The sequence below is a fragment of the Manis javanica genome, chromosome 16 (genome assembly GCF_040802235.1).
Source record: "Manis javanica isolate MJ-LG chromosome 16, MJ_LKY, whole genome shotgun sequence".
Lineage (NCBI taxonomy): Eukaryota > Metazoa > Chordata > Mammalia > Pholidota > Manidae > Manis > Manis javanica.
This window is the reverse complement of record NC_133171.1, coordinates 23,828,470-23,847,625: the sequence shown is the minus strand read 5'-3', so window position 1 is coordinate 23,847,625 and position 19,156 is coordinate 23,828,470. Positions and strand designations below refer to the sequence as shown.

General features: G+C 39.4%; 1 protein-coding gene across 4 annotated transcripts in view; it reads right to left on the bottom strand.

Annotated features, from left to right (window-relative positions):
* Nucleotides 1-19,156, bottom strand: part of COL12A1 (collagen type XII alpha 1 chain) — a 107,795-nt gene that overhangs the window by 85,015 nt on the left and 3,624 nt on the right. For 3 of the 4 annotated variants that reach the window (XM_073224700.1, XM_073224701.1, XM_073224699.1), the window contains exons 3-11: nucleotides 13,219-13,335; nucleotides 11,332-11,475; nucleotides 10,863-10,922; nucleotides 8,403-8,666; nucleotides 8,063-8,227; nucleotides 6,769-6,942; nucleotides 4,486-4,776; nucleotides 3,683-4,285; nucleotides 2,268-2,543 (exon numbers count right to left, since the gene is read on the bottom strand). The exons of the other annotated variant lie outside the window; for it this stretch is intronic. In XM_073224700.1, the coding sequence (XP_073080801.1) occupies nucleotides 2,268-2,543; nucleotides 3,683-4,285; nucleotides 4,486-4,776; nucleotides 6,769-6,942; nucleotides 8,063-8,227; nucleotides 8,403-8,666; nucleotides 10,863-10,922; nucleotides 11,332-11,475; nucleotides 13,219-13,335 (2,094 nt within the window). The remainder of the gene's footprint in view (nucleotides 1-2,267; nucleotides 2,544-3,682; nucleotides 4,286-4,485; nucleotides 4,777-6,768; nucleotides 6,943-8,062; nucleotides 8,228-8,402; nucleotides 8,667-10,862; nucleotides 10,923-11,331; nucleotides 11,476-13,218; nucleotides 13,336-19,156) is intronic. 4 annotated transcript variants of the gene reach the window in all.

Below are 19,156 nucleotides of genomic sequence, written 5' to 3'. Positions count from 1 at the left end.
TGCAAGGCAGATAGATGAGAACAGAGAGGCAGATAAACTGATGAGTTCAAACACAGTGGCCCCCCTAAAACATGGGGGATATATTCCAAGACCCCTAGTGAATGCCTGAAACTGAGGGTTGCACTGAACCCCATATAAATTATGTTTTTCCCAATACATACACACATATTTATGATACAGTTTAATTTATAAATTAGTCACAGTAAGAGATTAACAACAATCACTAATAATAACTAGAATAAAACTAACTGTAATCAAAGTTGTGTGAATGTGGACTCTCTCTCAAAATATCATACTGTACTGTTCTCTCTGTTCTTTTGACAATGGAGCTGGTTAAATGCTATGTGATGAGGGGAAGTGAGGTGAATGTTGCAGGCAGGGTGATGCAGCCTTTGGCTACTGCCATCCTCTGACCACCTGCGGAAGGAGGGCCTTCTGCTGCCCAGCTCAGCTGACTGCGGGAAATGGCCCCTAGATGTGGATAAGGGAGACTGTACTGGGACCATCTGAAGCTTAACAGGCGTGTGATTTTGAGCATCAGATTCCCCAATAGTAAAAACCTGACTACTCAGGATTATTGACGTGGTTAGATTAAGAGAGCCCACGAAAGCATTTATCATAGTACCTGGTACACAGCAGGAGCTCAGGAATGCTAAGTGAATGTCCCGAATCAGACGCCTCCTGACAGACTAAAAAAGTTTAAATCTCAGATTTCACTACAGACAATAGAGTTGGGAAGGCATCACCAAATTCTCCTGTGGTAGCCCAATGATGGAGAACTGGAGTGTCTATGAATGTAGTCGGCTGTACCCAAAAGCCCTTTAGACTGAAACTTCTTCTTGAGATATATTCTCATTCCCATCCCAAAGCATTGAAGAAAAAGGGCCAGTTCAGCAAGCGGCAATGTGGGCCTTGCAGAGAAATGATCAGAAAATCATAAATATCTAAATATGGATTTCTAGGTCATACAATAGAAAAAATCATGAGGTAAGAAGTCACCTTGAAGGTGTCCTGTTTATTTGCCAGTTTTCAGGTAGAAATATACCTAAGCCATGCACAAAAGGAAAAAAAAATTACTCTTACTTGAAAAGGCTTTCAGAGAAAAAAGATTCTCCAGCTTTTCTCAGCAAGGTTCGCCACCACGTGCCTCCCCTGTCAGCAAATCCTTCTTTGTAACTATCTTGAATTTCTCTTCCTGCTGTTTCAACCTCTTCTATCCCCAGTAATAGAGAACAACTGTAATATTCACATAGTACATATCTCCTATAATATTCATATATATACCCTGAGGAGTAATTTCCTGGTCTCAGTCTTCTCCTACCCTCATCATGCCTTTAAATGCAAAATGTAGTGATGTGGATCAGAAAGTATTCCATTCTATCCAGTAAAAAGCACACATCTAAACAAATGGCACTTAAGACATTTGATGATGTTTTATACCCATGTTCTTAGCAGAATTAGGTACAGATACAGCAACCCGAGCTCCTACCTATGGGTGAACGGATAAACAAGACGTGACGTATGCACACAATGGAATATCACCCAGCCCTAGGGAAAGGCACCCTGACACGGGTAGCCGCATGGTGAGTGCCGAGGACATCATAAGGGATACGCCAGTCACAAAAGGACAGACCACACACTGTATGGTCCCCCCTGTATGAGGTACCGAGAGTGCGCAGACTCACAGAAACGGGGCGCAGGATGGTGGCCACCTGGGGCAGGGGCAGGGGAGGAGGCAGAGACGAGAGTTGCTCTTTAATGAGTACAGAGCTTCGGTTCTGCAAGATGAAAAAAGTTCTGAAGATGATGGTGGTGATGGTAGCAAAACAGTGAATGTACGAAATCCACTGAAATGTAGACCTAAATGGTAAATTTTATGTCATGTGTATTTCACCATGATTTTTAAAAAGATAAAAATGTTGTAATACATATCTGCCATCAGCTCCATAAAGGCAGGTGATTTTAGAAGCATTTGGACATAGCACTGCTGAAACAGAGGGCAGAAAAAAACTGGATAGAGAGTATTTTGAGAGTAAATTCCATAATTCTTAATAGTTTTCTATGTCTCTTAACCTCAAATTCATCAAAATAAATCTAGGGTTTTTTCCCAGAGAAATTTTTTCTCTTTTTAAAAATACGTGTGAATAGTTATACTTCAAAGATGTCCAATCTTACAAAGGCTGACCTATAAGAACATCTGTGCAATAAAGCAGGTAACTGTTCTACAGTAAACTGCTGGTGCTGGGAAGGGGGTGGCAGAAACTCGCCTTCCTCGGTGGTCTGCTGCCCGGCCAAGGGAACGCTGAAGCCATCCTCATACTCCGCAGTCACGTTGACCAGGTACAGGGTCTCTGGCTTCAGGTTGCTGAGAAGGACGCTGGTGCTGGACGCAGGCTCCACCACCGTGACCTCCTCCCCGTGCCCGGCGTCTTCCTTGTAGGTGACGTGGTAGGAAAACACATTGTCCCCAGCAGGAGACCAGTTGGTTTTGAAACTGTAAGAGGTCACCTCAGAAAACCTAATATCCTTTGGAGGCACATAAGCTATTTAAAAAAAAAGAAAAGAAGGATGCAGTTTTAAAATGTTAAATCTATAAAGCAAAAAATGGGCCTAATGACTACACATCTCTGAAATGGCCTCTGTCCATCTGGGAGGGTGGCCGTGGGGGCCACTGTACTCAGCAAACGGTCTGCCCGCAGGCACGAGGGAAGGCCTCTCACTCAAAGCCCTACAAGGACATCTCGACCATTTGCCTCGACCATTCATAACACTAAGTAATGGTGTTTTAGTGACTAATTAAAATTGAATCTAAGTTTTGAGTTTCTAAAAACAAAGCAGTAATGGAGTGATCCTGCCCCAAGTGGAATATTTAAACAGGAACTTCGAGTGATCCGTCAGAGCTCTCCCATTCATCCCTGGCGATCAGAGACTGGTGTCCGGTGCTAGGTGAATATTTCAAAGTAATAATTAAGGAACTTCCCAGCAGAATAGTTATTGAACTAAATAATAGGAAGAGACCATGTTTAAGGCACACTGCCTGTCCTCAAGGACAATCACATTGGAAAGACAAGAGAGCGTGAGGTCATTAACAAACACAGCGGCAGACATGATGCCAAGTGACTGGAAGGGGTGGTAACCGGAACAGCACCGAACAGTTACGGAAAGCTTGATAAACAAGACGGCACTGGTAACTGAAAGTTGAAAAACAGAATTTGGACAAATGAAGAAAAGAGGATAGGGAATTCCAGATGTGAGGAAGGATGCCCCGAAGTGGTCCTTCTGGAGAACTCGGGGCACCGGGACTGCCTAGTCACCTTTAATTCAAACGACCTAACTCAGCATCCAGCCCCCAGGGACACTCAGGTTGTGGTTGCTGAACTGGATGTGACAGACAGGTGTGGTGAGGCCGGCTCCCTGCCCTGCCTAAGGGTCGAGGATCAGAAACATCTCATGACTTCATAGTAAACATCTTTTTCACCAATAAATACATGATCCTTAGGCAGGAGAAAGTTGTATCTCAGAGCTAAATAAACTAAGCTCAGTAGTTTTCAATTACATAGAAAAGTTACATTTTTTCTGTATATAAAAAGACTAAAAGAAGCATGTTATTGACAATTTTAAAACCAAAATGCTTTGTTCTTGGAGAGAACTTTTACTCTGCAAAGTGGCAAAGCATACTAACCTTTTTTCTTTATAGCTGCCAATTCTTGCTCTATTCTAAGGCAGATGGATTGTGTGAGTTCAAAAGATATCCTCTGAAAAGCATCAAAATCTTCCACCGTGAACACATGGGTCTCAGCAGGAGGAGAGGCGATTGCTTCCAGTTCTGAGCGTACCGCATCCTTTACGCCAACTGCAAAGATTTCAACATCTGAGTTCCTTAGTTTAATGGCAGGATCTCTGAAGGCATCTGAGGATTTCCCATCAGTGATCAGAATCATGACCTTTGGTACATTGCTTCTCGAACCCTTGCTTGGCACAAATATTTTCTCTCTGACATAAGTCATCGCTTTCCCAGTGTTCGTAGATCCTCCTCTGTAGGGGAAGGTGTTTATTGCTTCAATTATGTCTTCAACTTTGGTGAATTTTTTCAAAGTGAACTCAGTGTGAGGATCCCGGCTGTACTGGACAAGACTGATCTGTACCCTATTGGGTGAAATCTCAAAACTTTTTACAAGAACTTCCAAAAAGGCTCTAACTTTAATGAAGTTTGGAATCCCAATGCTATAGGAACCATCAACCAAAAACACAATATCGGCTTTTATATCCACACCACGTGAGCATTCTGTAAAAAGAAAGAAAGCCCATTAAAGTTCCACAACTTCGAACTTATCATTAAAATACAGATATCAGGTTTTCTTAGTAAGCATCCTTCTTTAAAAGAAAGCTATTGTAAATGTGTTTTAACACTAAATCTGAGCCATTAAGGCAGATGGTCAAATGGACCCTCACATTCCAAACCCTGTGATACACCTGCTAACTCACCCACTTGCACTCTCATCGGCTGGGTCTTCTCCATTATTGACACGGGCTCGCTGGCGGTCAGCCCCTTCACGGCGGCCACGCTGACCTGGTATTCCGTGTCTGCTGTCAGGTCGCGAACGCTGAGTGTGGTCGTCTGAGGCCCCACGCTCAGCGCGTGCTGTCGGCGCCCCGTGGTCATGGGGGTAAAGAGGACTTTATAGCCAGTCACTGGGCTAGGAGATGGAGTCCAGCTTAGCTTCATGTATTTCGATGAGACTTCCATGGCAATCAAATTTGAAGGAGGTTCAATAACTAAAGAGTGACAGGCGGAACGGCAATTAAAAACAGTGAGGTGCAAGCCTTCAGATTTGGACCTTCAACTCTGTCACTTGACTTAATTACGAATGAATCCCCAAAGCTGACAGTCCCAGCCCTCCCTTTCCTCCTGGACCATCACACCAAGGGGGCTCAGCGCCCGACTTTTAGTCAGGGAGCTGAGAGGCGAGGGGGAAAGGAAAGCCCTCAGAAGAAATTCAAGTAAGACATCTGATGCCAGATTCTTCTTTGGGACCAAGATTTCCATTCTGGTTTCAGTATTTCACTCACTGCCTTTATTCTAGGTCCCAAAGTAAGCACTTGATAAACACTTGTTAAATCAATGACTTAATTCTTTTTCTTTTTTAATCATACCAGAATAATAAAAATGTAAACTTTAAAAGACTTGGTAGTATACAAAGAAAGATAAAGAATTCAGTAGTTCTTAAATGACAGGTTCTTCTGATTTTAAGCGATTTTATTTCCACTCAGGTAAGAAAAAAAGTTTAACTATGTTCATCAGGTCACCAAAGAGGTGAAACAATGCTATACAACTTGCATACTGGCAAGTAAATATTGATAACCTAAACATTTCCATCCTTATTCAAAGTAGAGGATAGTCATGTACTTAACAGATAACATAAAGTATTTTAAGGTATTTCAGACCAAATCTTCAAACTTTTACATTCATTAATGGAATCGATTTCCCAGAAGATATAGTTCTAATTTTTTTACAAGTCCGCCTTCAAGAAGGAGATGATAAAACGGGCACAAGTTTATTCATGGCCTCCTAAAAAGGCTATCGGATGTAGCACATAAAACGATATCTAAAGAAGATGGAAGTGTAGGGGAGAAGCAACGGGAGTGCCAACAGGAAGTCCAGCCGAACCTCCGAAGTGACACAGAGACAGCACAGGAAGCAGAGGTCACAGGCCAGTGGCGGAGAAAGTGAGGGCCTTGTTCAGCGTGGACCTGCAGTGCGGCCCCACGCCCCGCGCAGGGAGAGCTCGAGGAGCGGCAGCACAAAAGTGTGGCTTGCCTTGCGCATGCGCCGCAGCAAACACAGAGAACGATTTGAATGTTTTAAAAGATTGAGTAAAGAGAGGTCAATCCGAGCAAAGTGGGGCAGGGGCTGGATCTTGTGATCATGCAGAGCAAGAGGTCGGACATTAGGCAGTCTGACAAAGAAGGATTCGGAGCCCGCGAAGTTACAAGCAGCAGTTCTGAACCGGAATCAGGGCCAGTGAACACTGCCGAAATACTTGGGGCTTGGACATGAAGAGTTTATATGACTGAAGATGCAGCTATTTCAAACATATCTTTAATCACTTGTCAATTCTCCAACTGGGAGAACGACCATGGAAATTTTGACTTTTTAATGCTCAAAAGCATGCTTATGAAATGTCTTCTGAAATGTCTTTTCTTTCTCCCATGTATTTAGAGGCAATAACTGATAAAATGGAAAAATTTTCCAGTTGTGGGAGGATCAAATGACTGATCTTTGAAATATTCTTGAAAGCTTTGAAAACATTATGCAGAGTATGATGATAGAAAAAATCCTTTCACTTCACCATTGAATAGAAAAAGGCTGTTTTTAGTTTAAGTAGCAGAATGCTAAAATAAATGTCTCCCTAGCCTGCCAATATCTAAATCAGAGTGTAAGAGCATTGAAGCAAGCACCTGAGTAGCATAATTATGGACAACCAGCATGCTCAAAATGGTCTTAGAGAAAAACAGCAGGTCCAACTTGTTCAAAAAAGATTTTTTAAGAATTTTATAATAACATAAATACTTTATTTCATGTTCCTGGGTGGGGTGGGGAGAAAAACACAAGTGATACCAGCAAGCTGAGTTACTGAAACACAGCGCCAATGGTACATGAAGTGGGGAGTCCCTGGGGGATGTGCTGGAGTGACTGTGTCTACTCCAAGGGTGCCTGCGAAGAAGTGGAAGCGGCTGACACATGGGGATGCCGAACAGTTCACTCACCTTCTTCTCCACTGACCAATTCACCAAGCTGTTCATCAACACCTGAGCACACCTGAGAGATGATCTCATTCTGAATATCCACGATTGCATCAAAGTTGGCCACATTGAAAACATGGCTTAACGAAGGTGTGGAGGCGATTTGTTTGAGCTCTTTTGCATCTGCGGCTTTAATGCCTTAAAAACAAAAGGACAAAAAGAAATCCTGTCATTTGCAACAACATGGATGGACCTAAAGGGCATTATGCTCAGTGAAATAAGCCAGGCGGAGAGATAAATACCATATGATTTCACTTATTTGTGGAATATAAAAGAGCAAAACAGAATGAACAGAACAACAGTAGACTCACAGACCCTGAGAAGTGACTGGTGGTTACCATGGGGGAGGGGCTAGAGTGGGTGGGTAGGGAGGGTGAGGGGAATAAAGGGGCACAAAAATTCTTAGTCATGATATAAGTTGGTCACAGGGACGGTAGTACAGCAGGAGAATGTAGCCAATGACTCTGTAACATCTTCCTATGTTGACACAGCGACTGCACTAGTGGGGGGTGAGGGTTTAATAATGTGGGGAACTGTTGAACCTCTGTGTTACATACTTGAAACCAAAGTAAGATTGTGTATCAATGATGCTTTAATTTTAAAAAAGGACAAGGATATATTAAAAAGGGAAATGTGCTGGGTTGGGAAAGTTTTTTGCTTTCTCAGTCTTTCACAATTGAAGACATTTCCAAGTTCTCATTCAGTCACAAACCAGAACTGCTTTGCTTCATAACGAATGTGCAACTGTTCAAATGACAAAGGCATTTTATAACTTCACATAGAGTGGCCAGCTAAAGAGGAAAAGGACTGGTCAGTAAAACAGAGTGGGCTCTCATCTGACCATGCCATCATTTGTCCCTGCCATCTGTAAAGATAATCCTTTTTTATTCGAGAGTCCTGAATGAGCTGGGCTCTGAATTCTTCAAGGATTACATAATACAGGAAACACATAAAAACACTTAATGATAATACAAGGGGGATCTTTATTAGAATCATTGGCCCAGCATTTTTGAAAAGTAGAGGGCTGGCAAAGCATGTGAATATCACCTCACTTAGCACATATACTAAGGGACTTAGTTCTACAGGAGAAATAGATAAGCAGAATCTCTACTCAGAGATGACTGGCTTAACACTACACTATAAAACGCAGTAACCACTTCTCATAGCATCCTTCAGGGAGGAATCAACCCTTCATCTTCCTAAGCATTAAGCACTGAAATAGTTCTGAAGTGAAAATAATTAATCAAACCTGACCTACCCAAAGAGAAAACTTCCACCCCGATACTTCGAAGTTCTCTGGCTGGAATTTCCACTTCATCCTGGGATTTGCCATCCGTAATAATAATTGCCACTTTAGGAAACCCAGGTCTTGCTCCAGAAGATTCCGTAAAAGTATTTTTAATTAAGTAATCAATGGCATCCCCTGAAATGAAAAAGAAACCTGTTCATTCACCCCTCATCATACAACTGTGCCAAAGTCAAAAACCATGTTATTAATTTCAAAATTATTTAACATGCGATCATTGTGCAATGCTTAATCCCTCTCCTGAACAGGTATTTCATTTATTTTAAACAATAACAAAGTTTGTAAAACATACCTGTCATTGTGTTGCCACCTTTGTATGGAATTTTTTTAATTGCAGCCAGAAGCTCATCCCTTTGGTAGTACTGATTCAAGTTAAATTCAGTCCTGGTATCAGAGCTGTACTGAATGACTCCAACCCTTGTCTTTTCTTCCCCAACATCAAAAGCAGACACAAGAGCAGCAATAAAGTCTAAAATATACTTGAAATTATTTCTTCCCACACTCCATGAGCCATCCACGAGGAACACTAAATCAGTCCAGGCACTGACAGAGCATTCTGAAATACATTGGATGTATTTTTAAATAATGCATTATTAAATCTGTCCATCATTGAGGGATACAAACTAACAGTGCAAAAAAAAATGTTGGCTTTTTAAATCATTTTGTTCATTAGAACACATTCACATTGTTCTTCACCCACAACTGACATGCACAAAAGAATATGAAATTTTATTAGCACACATATAAGCATTTTCAGTGCCTGCATGAAGATGTCTGTACGGAACTATATGTCTGTAAATTGCTGCCTGACACCACGCAAGAAGAGACAGACATGAGACCTGCTCTCCAGGAGCATGTGACCTATTTATCCTACCAACCCTTCTGTTTTTATGAGCTATATTCTCACTCTTTCCTTTGAGTAAAAATCATAGAAAACATCTGAGAGACATACAAAAGAAATATAAGCAAAGTGTCTTCCTTCCTTAATATTCAGTAATATGTACAAAATAATTGCTGTACTATTCAAGCAGGTGCAGCTGAGCTGAAGAAAAGAGCAAATCGGTGGGCATTCTCCTGCCTTTTACAATGTGATTGTCTAAAGTTTGCAGTGGGTCAGCCTAAAGGGTTAATAAAGTCTAACAGAAGTAAAAAGTAGCATAAATATGATGCAGGGTAGCCGGAATATCTTACTATCCTAAATACCAATCTATTTAAATTTGACATATAAAACCTACTTTTACTAAACAGAGGGAAGGAAGACATTCTAATTCAAAAGTAGAAATGTACATAGTATCCTTAAATCACTGAAACGCCATGCTTGGCTTTCATAGCCCAGCACCATGTCTTTCCCACTCTCTGGTTGGGGGCACAGGTCAGCTTTCATGAGAATCTGTATTCATACAACACTGAGAGAATTTCTGAGGATGTCTTTGTCCCTGCAGTCAGTTGGTGGATAATAAAAGAACTATTTGACTACATTGAGTTCCTCCTTTTCTCAAAGAAGAGGAGGAAAGGGTCCTGCAAAATTTGCTAGCCAAATACAAGTCGCATATTTAAATAATTTTTGCACACTGTTTAATGGACCAATTTAAGTCAATTGAGAAGTCAATATTTAGCGTGATGCTTTGATTTATTTAGAACAAATATCAATGGCTCAAGGTGCACTATAACTGCACACTACAAATTTCATGCAGAGTGTTAGACATCACAAAGAATGATGATCAGTGATCTGAAGGGCCAAATTCCAGGCAAAGGGGTCTTTATAGTCATAAGCTTTTCATTGTCATCCTGGGTCATAAATCCAGCTTTTATAAGGTGGCAAAATTAGAAATCCAAGAAACTTGTGAAAGGTCCATCCCAGTAGGATCAAGCAGTGTAAGACAAAAGAGGCTAGAACCTATAAAACCTAGACTAAGTAAAACTGCTTCGGTTTGATTACGAACCACCAAGGATCATGGGATATCATTGTTGGGGTTCAGCTCCTAATTGTGCATTACAAAGAACATTGTAAGCAGTGTTTTCATTGCCCTCCTTTTGAATCTGCTTCCATGATCCTTTGTGGGGGAAGGATAATTGCGGTGGGCAAGTACCTATCAGAGTGACCCAAACTGCGACAGTCTCCACCCCAATCTCTCCCCCGCTGATTCCCAGATGCTACCACCCTGACAACAGCCCTGGAAAATACATCATATTCTTCAGGTACGTCAAGACCTAAATGTTATCAGAGATGTCTTAAACACACTGTGGAGATGATTACAACTGCCATGAACTAGGGCCGTGTAAATACCCCAGAGATGAGCATAAAACATACACACATAGTTAGAATTACATTTTCACAGAAACTGAATTTCTTAGAACACTTCAAGGGCATCTCTCTCGTGTTCCAGACTTCCAGTCGTCCTACATCCCTAAGCTACCCTCCGTTTCTATCAGTTTGTCTTGGAGATATGGGTTAAGTCCAGTGATGAGCTTGTGTTTCACCTACTGCCGAAATCCTGTGGGACAATTTGGATGCGCACACATTCAAAATATTCCCAGTAAAAAGAATATTTAGTAAACAGAATGGATAATTGGCTAGAAAATCACAATGTATGTATACTTAGTCATATATTCTATTATATTGTCTGTACTTAGTCTAGATAAAGCTTATAGAAATGAAGACAGGAATAAGACCAAATATATATATATATATACAGCTGGAACATCTCCTTTATTACACTTATGACTTTCACAAATCCAAGCAAATACTTACTTTGTATCTCTGGCTTTCCAGGTTTCTTCTCAGCTGGCTTCGTTGGACCACCTGTTTGAACTGAGTCAAAATTTGATTATTACAAAAGGAAATGAATCTGTACAAATACTTCCCAAATATGTGGTCCATGCCCAGCTGGTCAAAGAATACTGCCAAATAAGCCTTGCCTTGCACGTAAGTTTTTTGTGTGAGATTTTTTTAGATCTATTTCAAAGAGACATTAACATTACTCCCTGGGAAACTTGAGTGTTTTTAATAGTTTTCATTTGTAAAATTCCTGCTGCTTCTAGAGACCAAGGTTATAAATCAGTAATGAGTTATTTTCATCCATTAATAACCGGGATCATTAAAAAATAAGTTAATTATGATGCAAATTAATTCTGCATTTAATTTAACAAATTAAATCTGAAAGTTGGAGCGAATCTTCTGCAAAATAAAAAGTATAAAAGCACGTCAGCTGTGTGCTTACTTGTCAGTTGGCCAATCACTGGTATGCTTTCTTCTACTTCATCATATGAAGCAATCGTCACCACATACTCTACTTCAGGAATGAGGTCTGATAACAATGTCTCAGTGGTACTGGCGGCAAGGGTAAATTCTTTAGTGGGCCCATCTGGAAATACAGAGAGGGAAATATTAATTCAACAGGACATTTTCATATAATAGCATAACACAATACAACTTAATGAAAAATTTGATAGATACATTTTTTAGAACCTCCATACATTATTTTCTACCATCTTCCAAAACCAAAACTTTGAATTCCAGACATTCAATAAATGGATTGGTATTGTCCTTACTTGCTATAATCATATTCAATAATCAAAGATTCCTCTAGATTAAAGATATACCAGAATATCAATAAAAATTCTCTTATTTTTTGAACAGGAGTGGTAGATAACAAAATTTTTGTCATATGAATGAGATATAAAGGAGAAAATAACTTAATTTTAAATTACGCACTGAAGGAGAGCAGAGAAAGAGAAATAAGCAATGAAAATCAGCTCAAGCAAAACAAACACCATAGGCTAAAATTAAGCTCTAGTGGGCAGCAATGTGTGTGGACGTGATGGCACCCTCCATACCTGAATGGGTGCATCATTAATAGGTAACCACAGGCCCCCGAAGTGACTTAACTAGATAGCAAACATGTCAAGCTACCACGTGCTGCCTGCTTACACACTATTATGCACTTCCTTCTAGATTATGTTGATTTTCAATTCAAGTAGGAAACAGTAGTTTCTAAAAACTGCCTGCTAATATTTTCACTTATATTAAATTTCCATCAAAACATAATCAAGAAAGATAACAGGTGTAGAACCCTGAGAAATGTCCCTTGTTTCTGTGTGGAGCATGCAGGACTGAGGAGGCCCCCAGGGCGACAAGACCCCGGGGTTCTGATGGGCTGTGTGGTCCCCGGACCCCTGCGCAGAGTACCGGTGTCAGTAATTTCCACCATGGGTGGACTCCTCTTCAACAGCTTTTCCGCTTTGGAATGAATAAATCAACTGCAAACATATTCAGGAAAAAAGCTCAAAGAGGAAAGAGTATATTCCTGACCCCTTCTTAAGTTCTCAGAGCAAGCCTTCCAATTTCTTGATGAATCAGCACTGAAAATCATTGGTTTTTATACAGGCCATAAATATCTGAACAAGCTCTAGTGAAACTTCATGCTGACATCATCCACCCCTATCGGCGGCCAGTCAACACTTCTCCCTACCACTTGGCCATTGTTCGTGGAAATGGTTATTTTCCCATTCCATGTTAGAACTAAAATTTTATCAACAGAGACTGGTTTCCACATTTGGGGAACATCACTGAAGACAGCTCCTGAGAACAACCAAAGCAAGTTATTTTCACAAAGACTCCTAGCCTAGAATCTCAGAATCCACAGAGCCGGGGTAAATGCTTGTCTTCCCCCACGGCAGCTCACCGCTACCCCAAAATAAGGTTCCCTGAGCAGTGAAGAGGGTAGGACACGGAGTAAGGTGCCCCGGCTCATGGCACCACCTGGCACTTTAAACAATGGAAAGGATTAAGTCATTCAAGAAGAATGTCAAGAACTGAGAATTCTATTTTAAAAAATCAAAGATCAGCAGTAATATTCTGATTTTTAATATCAATAGCCTAGCACAGCAAGTCATGTTAATAAACCTCAACACTATAAAAAATGTAACAATAGGTACTAGGCTGGAAATCTGCAGACCTGAATCCACCAAATATCTGGTGACATTTGCTGAAACCCTCATGTCTTCTAAGCCTCGGCTTCTCCACAATGAAATGGAAGGAGGGGAGAACAGAAGATTACATCATCTGTCATATCTCTGTCCTAAAACTCCAGCATTTCAAAACTTACCTGTTGTCGGGTCCACTGTTATTCTGTAACCCACGATTGGATCAGCTGGTCTTGTCCATGACATATGAACAGTATTTTCATCTATAATTTTAAAATTCAAGTCTGAAGGTGGGTCAACTGCAAAAGAAAGTCAATATCAGTTACATTTTCCAACATCACGAAATGGTCAATTTAATGAATAATGAAATATGTTGAGCAAAGCTTACTAAAATTGTCTTTGCATAAATTTGTTTCCAACAAATATAAAGATATCTTGTTGGATAAGAATAAAATCAAAAGCTGACGAGATACGACACAACATCAGAGAGTATACGTGTTACAGACGACAGCACAAAACACTGTGGGTTCTTGAGTTGCCAGACCATCCAAGAATGGCCAGCAAAATCAAGCAAAATAGAAACATATTTGGATATAGGTACATACAAGTACAGTGAAATCACATGTAATAACCACATATGCAAACAATTCACGTAACAATTAAGGGGATCTCAATTCATGCCGAGTGCATTTTGAATAAGCATGCCAAGTCACAACCTGCTCACGACCACAGAAGTTAATTTAGAACAGTGACATAATACTTTTTCCCATAATGTGGAAAAGAATCAGTAACGTTTTTGTTTCATCCTCTGCATCACAGCCTTGTTATTAATTTCTCTTCAATAAATCTCAATCTGTGCAGAGATGAAAAGTGTATTTTAATGAAAAGGAGGAATAATGGGAAATTCAGCATTGTTACATCTCACAAGAAAATATACATTTAAATGTATATTCATCTTCATTAGACAAATATTCAAAAATAGTAATAAGGGATGTTAATAAATTATGAATAGTGATATACAGATGTTTATAAGCTAATATTTGGCCTGTTTACACCAATTTGCTGTGTGTTTGCAAGGTGTAAACCAACACTGTTATTTTCCTTTGTGGTAGGTGTTCTCCATACTAGAAGAGGCATTTTAAACTAAAATGCCAGTATGGTCCTTTACAAAACAATGGTTAATTATGAAAAGACAGCATCAATGTATATTTATGGACATTTATTTACAGAACTTGAAGGAAACAGTGAAAAGGGTCAGCAATCTGAAGACATGACTGTGAATAAAAACTGGGAGAAGTCGACGACAGGCAGAATCAAAAAGTACAGAAAGAAATAGTTCACATACAAAACCGTACAGCATCATGCATGCGTCGATAAAATGTCGACTTGTTTTTAGTTTCCCACAATGAACGAAAGCCTCCATGTACAATAGTCATTCCACAAAGACGTTTCAGAAATATTTTATAATGATATTCTCCCTGCAACGTGCACGCCTCTATCATGCAGCACCGTACTGACTCACTGGCAGTGCATGGTCAGTGCATTCGAAATTATCACTCTTGAAGCAGGTCAACAAAGATGACTTTCAGCCATACTCTTCTTGAGGTGTTTAAGTCTCAACGTATTCCCTGTGAGTCAGAATTTGTGCATGTTTTGAGAGATTACAATCTCCTTTTACGTTTTCACAGAGCTCAACTGAAATACAGTAGTAGCTTTGAGATACGCGTCATAGAATTTAACTTTGGTTAAGGACTTATGTAATATTAATAGCACATTTTAATGGAACTTAAACAAATTAAGCAAACATTTGTCTTAATGAAGTGCTGCTTCCAACTGTAGAAAATGGCTTCTCATTTGTATTGGATACACTAGTAATGGAATGAATGTTATTTTCTTACTATCCATACACAGGCAGTGAGATTAGACTATTAATCTACATGCACACTTTAATTATTCACCATTCTGCTGTCTGTAACCATACCGCAAGGTGTAGATGTAGTCATTACTTAGTAGGACAAGCATGCAACGACTGTTAATAGCACCATAGGTATTAAGAATATCATTATAAAATATTGTTCCAGTAGCAATGGCTCAGGACAAATTTAATGCAAAGGCAGACACAACTGGCCTGAGCATGCTTTTAAAAAATCCAGTACATGGAAAAACAGTACCACCAACCTTGCAAGGAAATTGACCTGAAGCAGCGGGCATTAGGCTAAAACCGCTGAAGGGCAGCGGCGGCCACCCTTGTTGGTTTCCAAATGACCAGGATTCCAGAAAAACTGAAAAATTGACTGTTGGGAAAAGTCTTTAACATTTCAGAGGAGTTTAGGGTGTTGACAAAAACTCAGACGTGGTTCTTGGGAATCAAAAGAAGGAAAGGGAGGCTGACCAGCACCGAGAGGGGGAGGGCCCGTCTGCTTCCCTCACACGTAAAAGCCCTCAGGCTTCCCATCCCGATTACACATTGTTTTGTTCATTTCATGGAGAAAGACAACAAGGCAGGTGTCAATGTGGACCCATGTCAGCCTCAATCAATGCAAAATGTATCTTCACAAGCTTTGAAAACCTTTCCTTTTACATAAAAATAATTCACAACAGCCCTTGCATTGTCACAAGCAGCATCTGCGTTCCCTGAAACAGTGTTTCAAACATGAACTGTCTACGTGTGGACTGTGATTGCAAAGAGCCACGCTGCATAGAATGAGAATCTGAGCCAAGAGAAACAGAACTTAAATTATTAATAGATAACAATCATATATATATACACACATATACATATACATATGTATATATATTCAAAAACCTGAATACTGATAGTGAAGAAACTAAAATATTATGTATTCATAACTAGTAGTCTAATTTCCTGTTTATGATCAATGCTGATTGTTGTCAAGAATCTATGACATGAAAGTTGCATTATGATGATATTTTTGTCACGTAAATCGGCAGGATTAAGGACTTTTTAGGAATGCTAATTGCTAGCATTTGTGGTCTGCTCTGTAACAGGCAGTCTTAGTCACTTTATATATTTCTTTTTCTTCTCAGAACAACCCAGCACAGTGTGCCTTATAATTCCCATTTCACAGGTGAACCAGTGGAAGTCAGAGGTTAACACAGCTGATAAGTAGCAAAACTTTGACCCCACAGTCTAACTCCAGAGCATACAATTTTTTTACCCTAGAGCATTAAATATAAAGAATAATATTTGAGTGAAAGATTAACTTTAGAAAGTAATATTTATACACATTTTCTTATTAAATATACCCATATATTATCCTATAAAAATAAACCTTACTTGATACCTGATCAATAATAAATATGTGGTATTCAGCTATCTCCAATTCAGTTATAGATAGAATTTGGTATATTAACTTGACACACTTGTTCAAGCAATTTTAAAACAAATGTGTCTATCTTGATATGCATAATTAAAAAGATAATTTTTTTCATTATGGCACCCAAAAAGGAGATACGTTAAAAAGAGATTGCTAAAAGGAAGTTATGTCCAAGAGTTTACCAACTGTGCAGGATGAATGGATGGATGGATAGTTGGGAAGATGGACAGGTGGGAGCAGAATACTCCAATAAGATCTGGTAACTGTACAAAATGTGTTAAAGACAAAGCAGAACTGAAAACACACTACTCAAATACCATCTTGATGAACTAATAAGACCTTTCATCTGATTTTGTGATAACAATACCAAAAAGGATACTACCTTAATGGTAGTGACCTTTAGAAGTAAGCAAAGAATGGTTTTACTATATCCAATAGGCATTCATTTACATGTTCTATCCAAAGCTAGTTATGAGCTCAATGATCTTTGCCATGATACTGACAGTCATTTCATGTGTGTTTATAAGATACCAGTTGAAAAGGAAGTATTGCAAACTAGCGCTGGACTGTTCTGTGTACATTGTTTTGCAATTGTTTGACCCACCGGCTTGGTTGGCGCTCCAGCAAATAGGAAGCACAGTGCGGGCAACCCGGCCCTAAACCAGGGCTGGGAGACCTGCATCCTATTGGTGCCTTGCTCCTAAGTGACCACGTTAGCTGACTGAGTTATTCCAACTTGCTGGTCCTCATTTTTGCCTTTGAAAAGTGAGATAATTGGAATGATCTGTAAGTTCCCTTCTACTTTGACATTTCTGTTCTAAGTTAGACATAGGATTACAGAAACATATGTATTTTAATTGCCTGTTAACCTAGATATAAGTCAAAGTTTATGGCTTCATTTCACTGAACTGATAATATCCAATTGTTCATTATATACTATAAACTACAAATCACACTTACCAAAATTACAACTCTTTCACAAAACTTGTGTTCATCTGAAATTCTAGATTAGTTGGAATGGTGTCTAATTCTCAGGAAATACTGGCCATTAAGCTTTAAATGTAAAGTGTTGAATTTTTTACATGGCAATTAACGTGTTATGTGACCCATGAACCAAAAGCAATTCACACATTCAGAACACAGGTCACAGAGTCTATGCTGAGGCTAAAAATTACAAATACTTAAGGCAAAATAAATGACTTCCACTGTTAATTCTATAAGACAAAATTAAGTTCCTTGTATACGAGGGCAGAAGAAAAACAACAGGAAAAAGGTGGTACTACTATAAAATAGGAGATGCAAAAGGTGATGCCAAAACCTTTTAATTAATATCAAAAAAGCTATTGCTTTCAACATATAAGATATTAGGTAAATAGAAATTGATTGGAAAATAGTGTGGGTAGATGGGCACATGTGTGAGTGGCTAAAGGGAGAGAAAAACAACTATGGCTACTTTTGAACTAAGACCAAAATGGCATAGTGGGAAAAAGGGGCACAAGCTGAATTTCTGAAAAGCCCCCAGCAGAGATATTTCAAAGAAATTCTGTTTCCAGCCCACTGTCCCCAGAAAGGTCTTAGCCACAAATTTTGTTAGCCCTTTACAGGCTCCTGGGACCACTTAGTTGGTAGTTAACACCCAGGCTATGCTGCCCAAAAGGCAAGCCACCAGCCACACGTGGCTGTCAAGGACTTGAAATACGGCCAATCCACAGTGAAACGTACTGCAAGTGTAAAATACACATCCAATTTCAAAGACTTAGTACAAAAAATGTGAAATATCTCACTGATAATTTTCACATTGATTATATGCTGAAATGATAATGTGTGGATACATTAGTTTAAGTTAAATATATTATAAAGATTCATTTCTCCTGTTTCTTCTTCCTTTTTTAATGTGGCAACCAGAAAGTTTGAAGTTACATGTGCGGCTTGCCTTTGCATATATTTCTATTTGATGGTACCAAACTACAGAAAAAGGGAAAAGACCATATTAAAATATAATTATTAAATGCTGACCTAAAGGGCTGGGAGACAAGATGCAGCTTAAGAAACCTGCATTGTGTGAAAATGCATACAAACTGAAAAGATAAAATGCGAGAAATACAGAAATAGGAGAATGTGGACAGTAACACGTCTTTTTAACTGCATTTTGCAACCCAGCTATTATCCAATTCAGATTTGATTTTTTTCCACTTATATCATTTCCAACCTCATTCTTTTCCTAAGAATTCTCAGGTCTTCCTGATTTTCAAATAACTGTTTTCTTAATGAGCAATAAATAGGCCACTTCAATGAATTCTCTAAAAATATCTTTAGTAGGACTTCCAGAAGTTCCTCAAATAAAATTCCTTCCTACCAACGACATAGAAAGGAACATTAAGGGCAACCCCATCTGAGTATCACTTCATAAAGGCCACCCTGAAAAGCGTCTACATTCACAACCTACTCCTCGGACAAGAGCACCAAATTCCTGGCACTTTTCTAAACAGACCATACATTTTGGAGACTCTCTGCTTTTCCTGATCTTATTTTTTTTTTTTTTTTGTACCTGCAACCTTGAAGCAGAAAATCAAACACAATAGGAAGTTTCTGAAACAGACTGTCATGAAACAGCTCTACTTTCCCACAACCGCAGACCGAGCGCGCACCCCGGGGCTCCCACAGCTATCCCAGCGAGAAGTGCTGCTTTTCTCCCTTAACTCCATCAGGTGCATTTTTTTTATTTAAAAAAAAAGACTGTTTTTAAGATGTTGTTTATGGTAGTACCCCATCTACCCTGCAG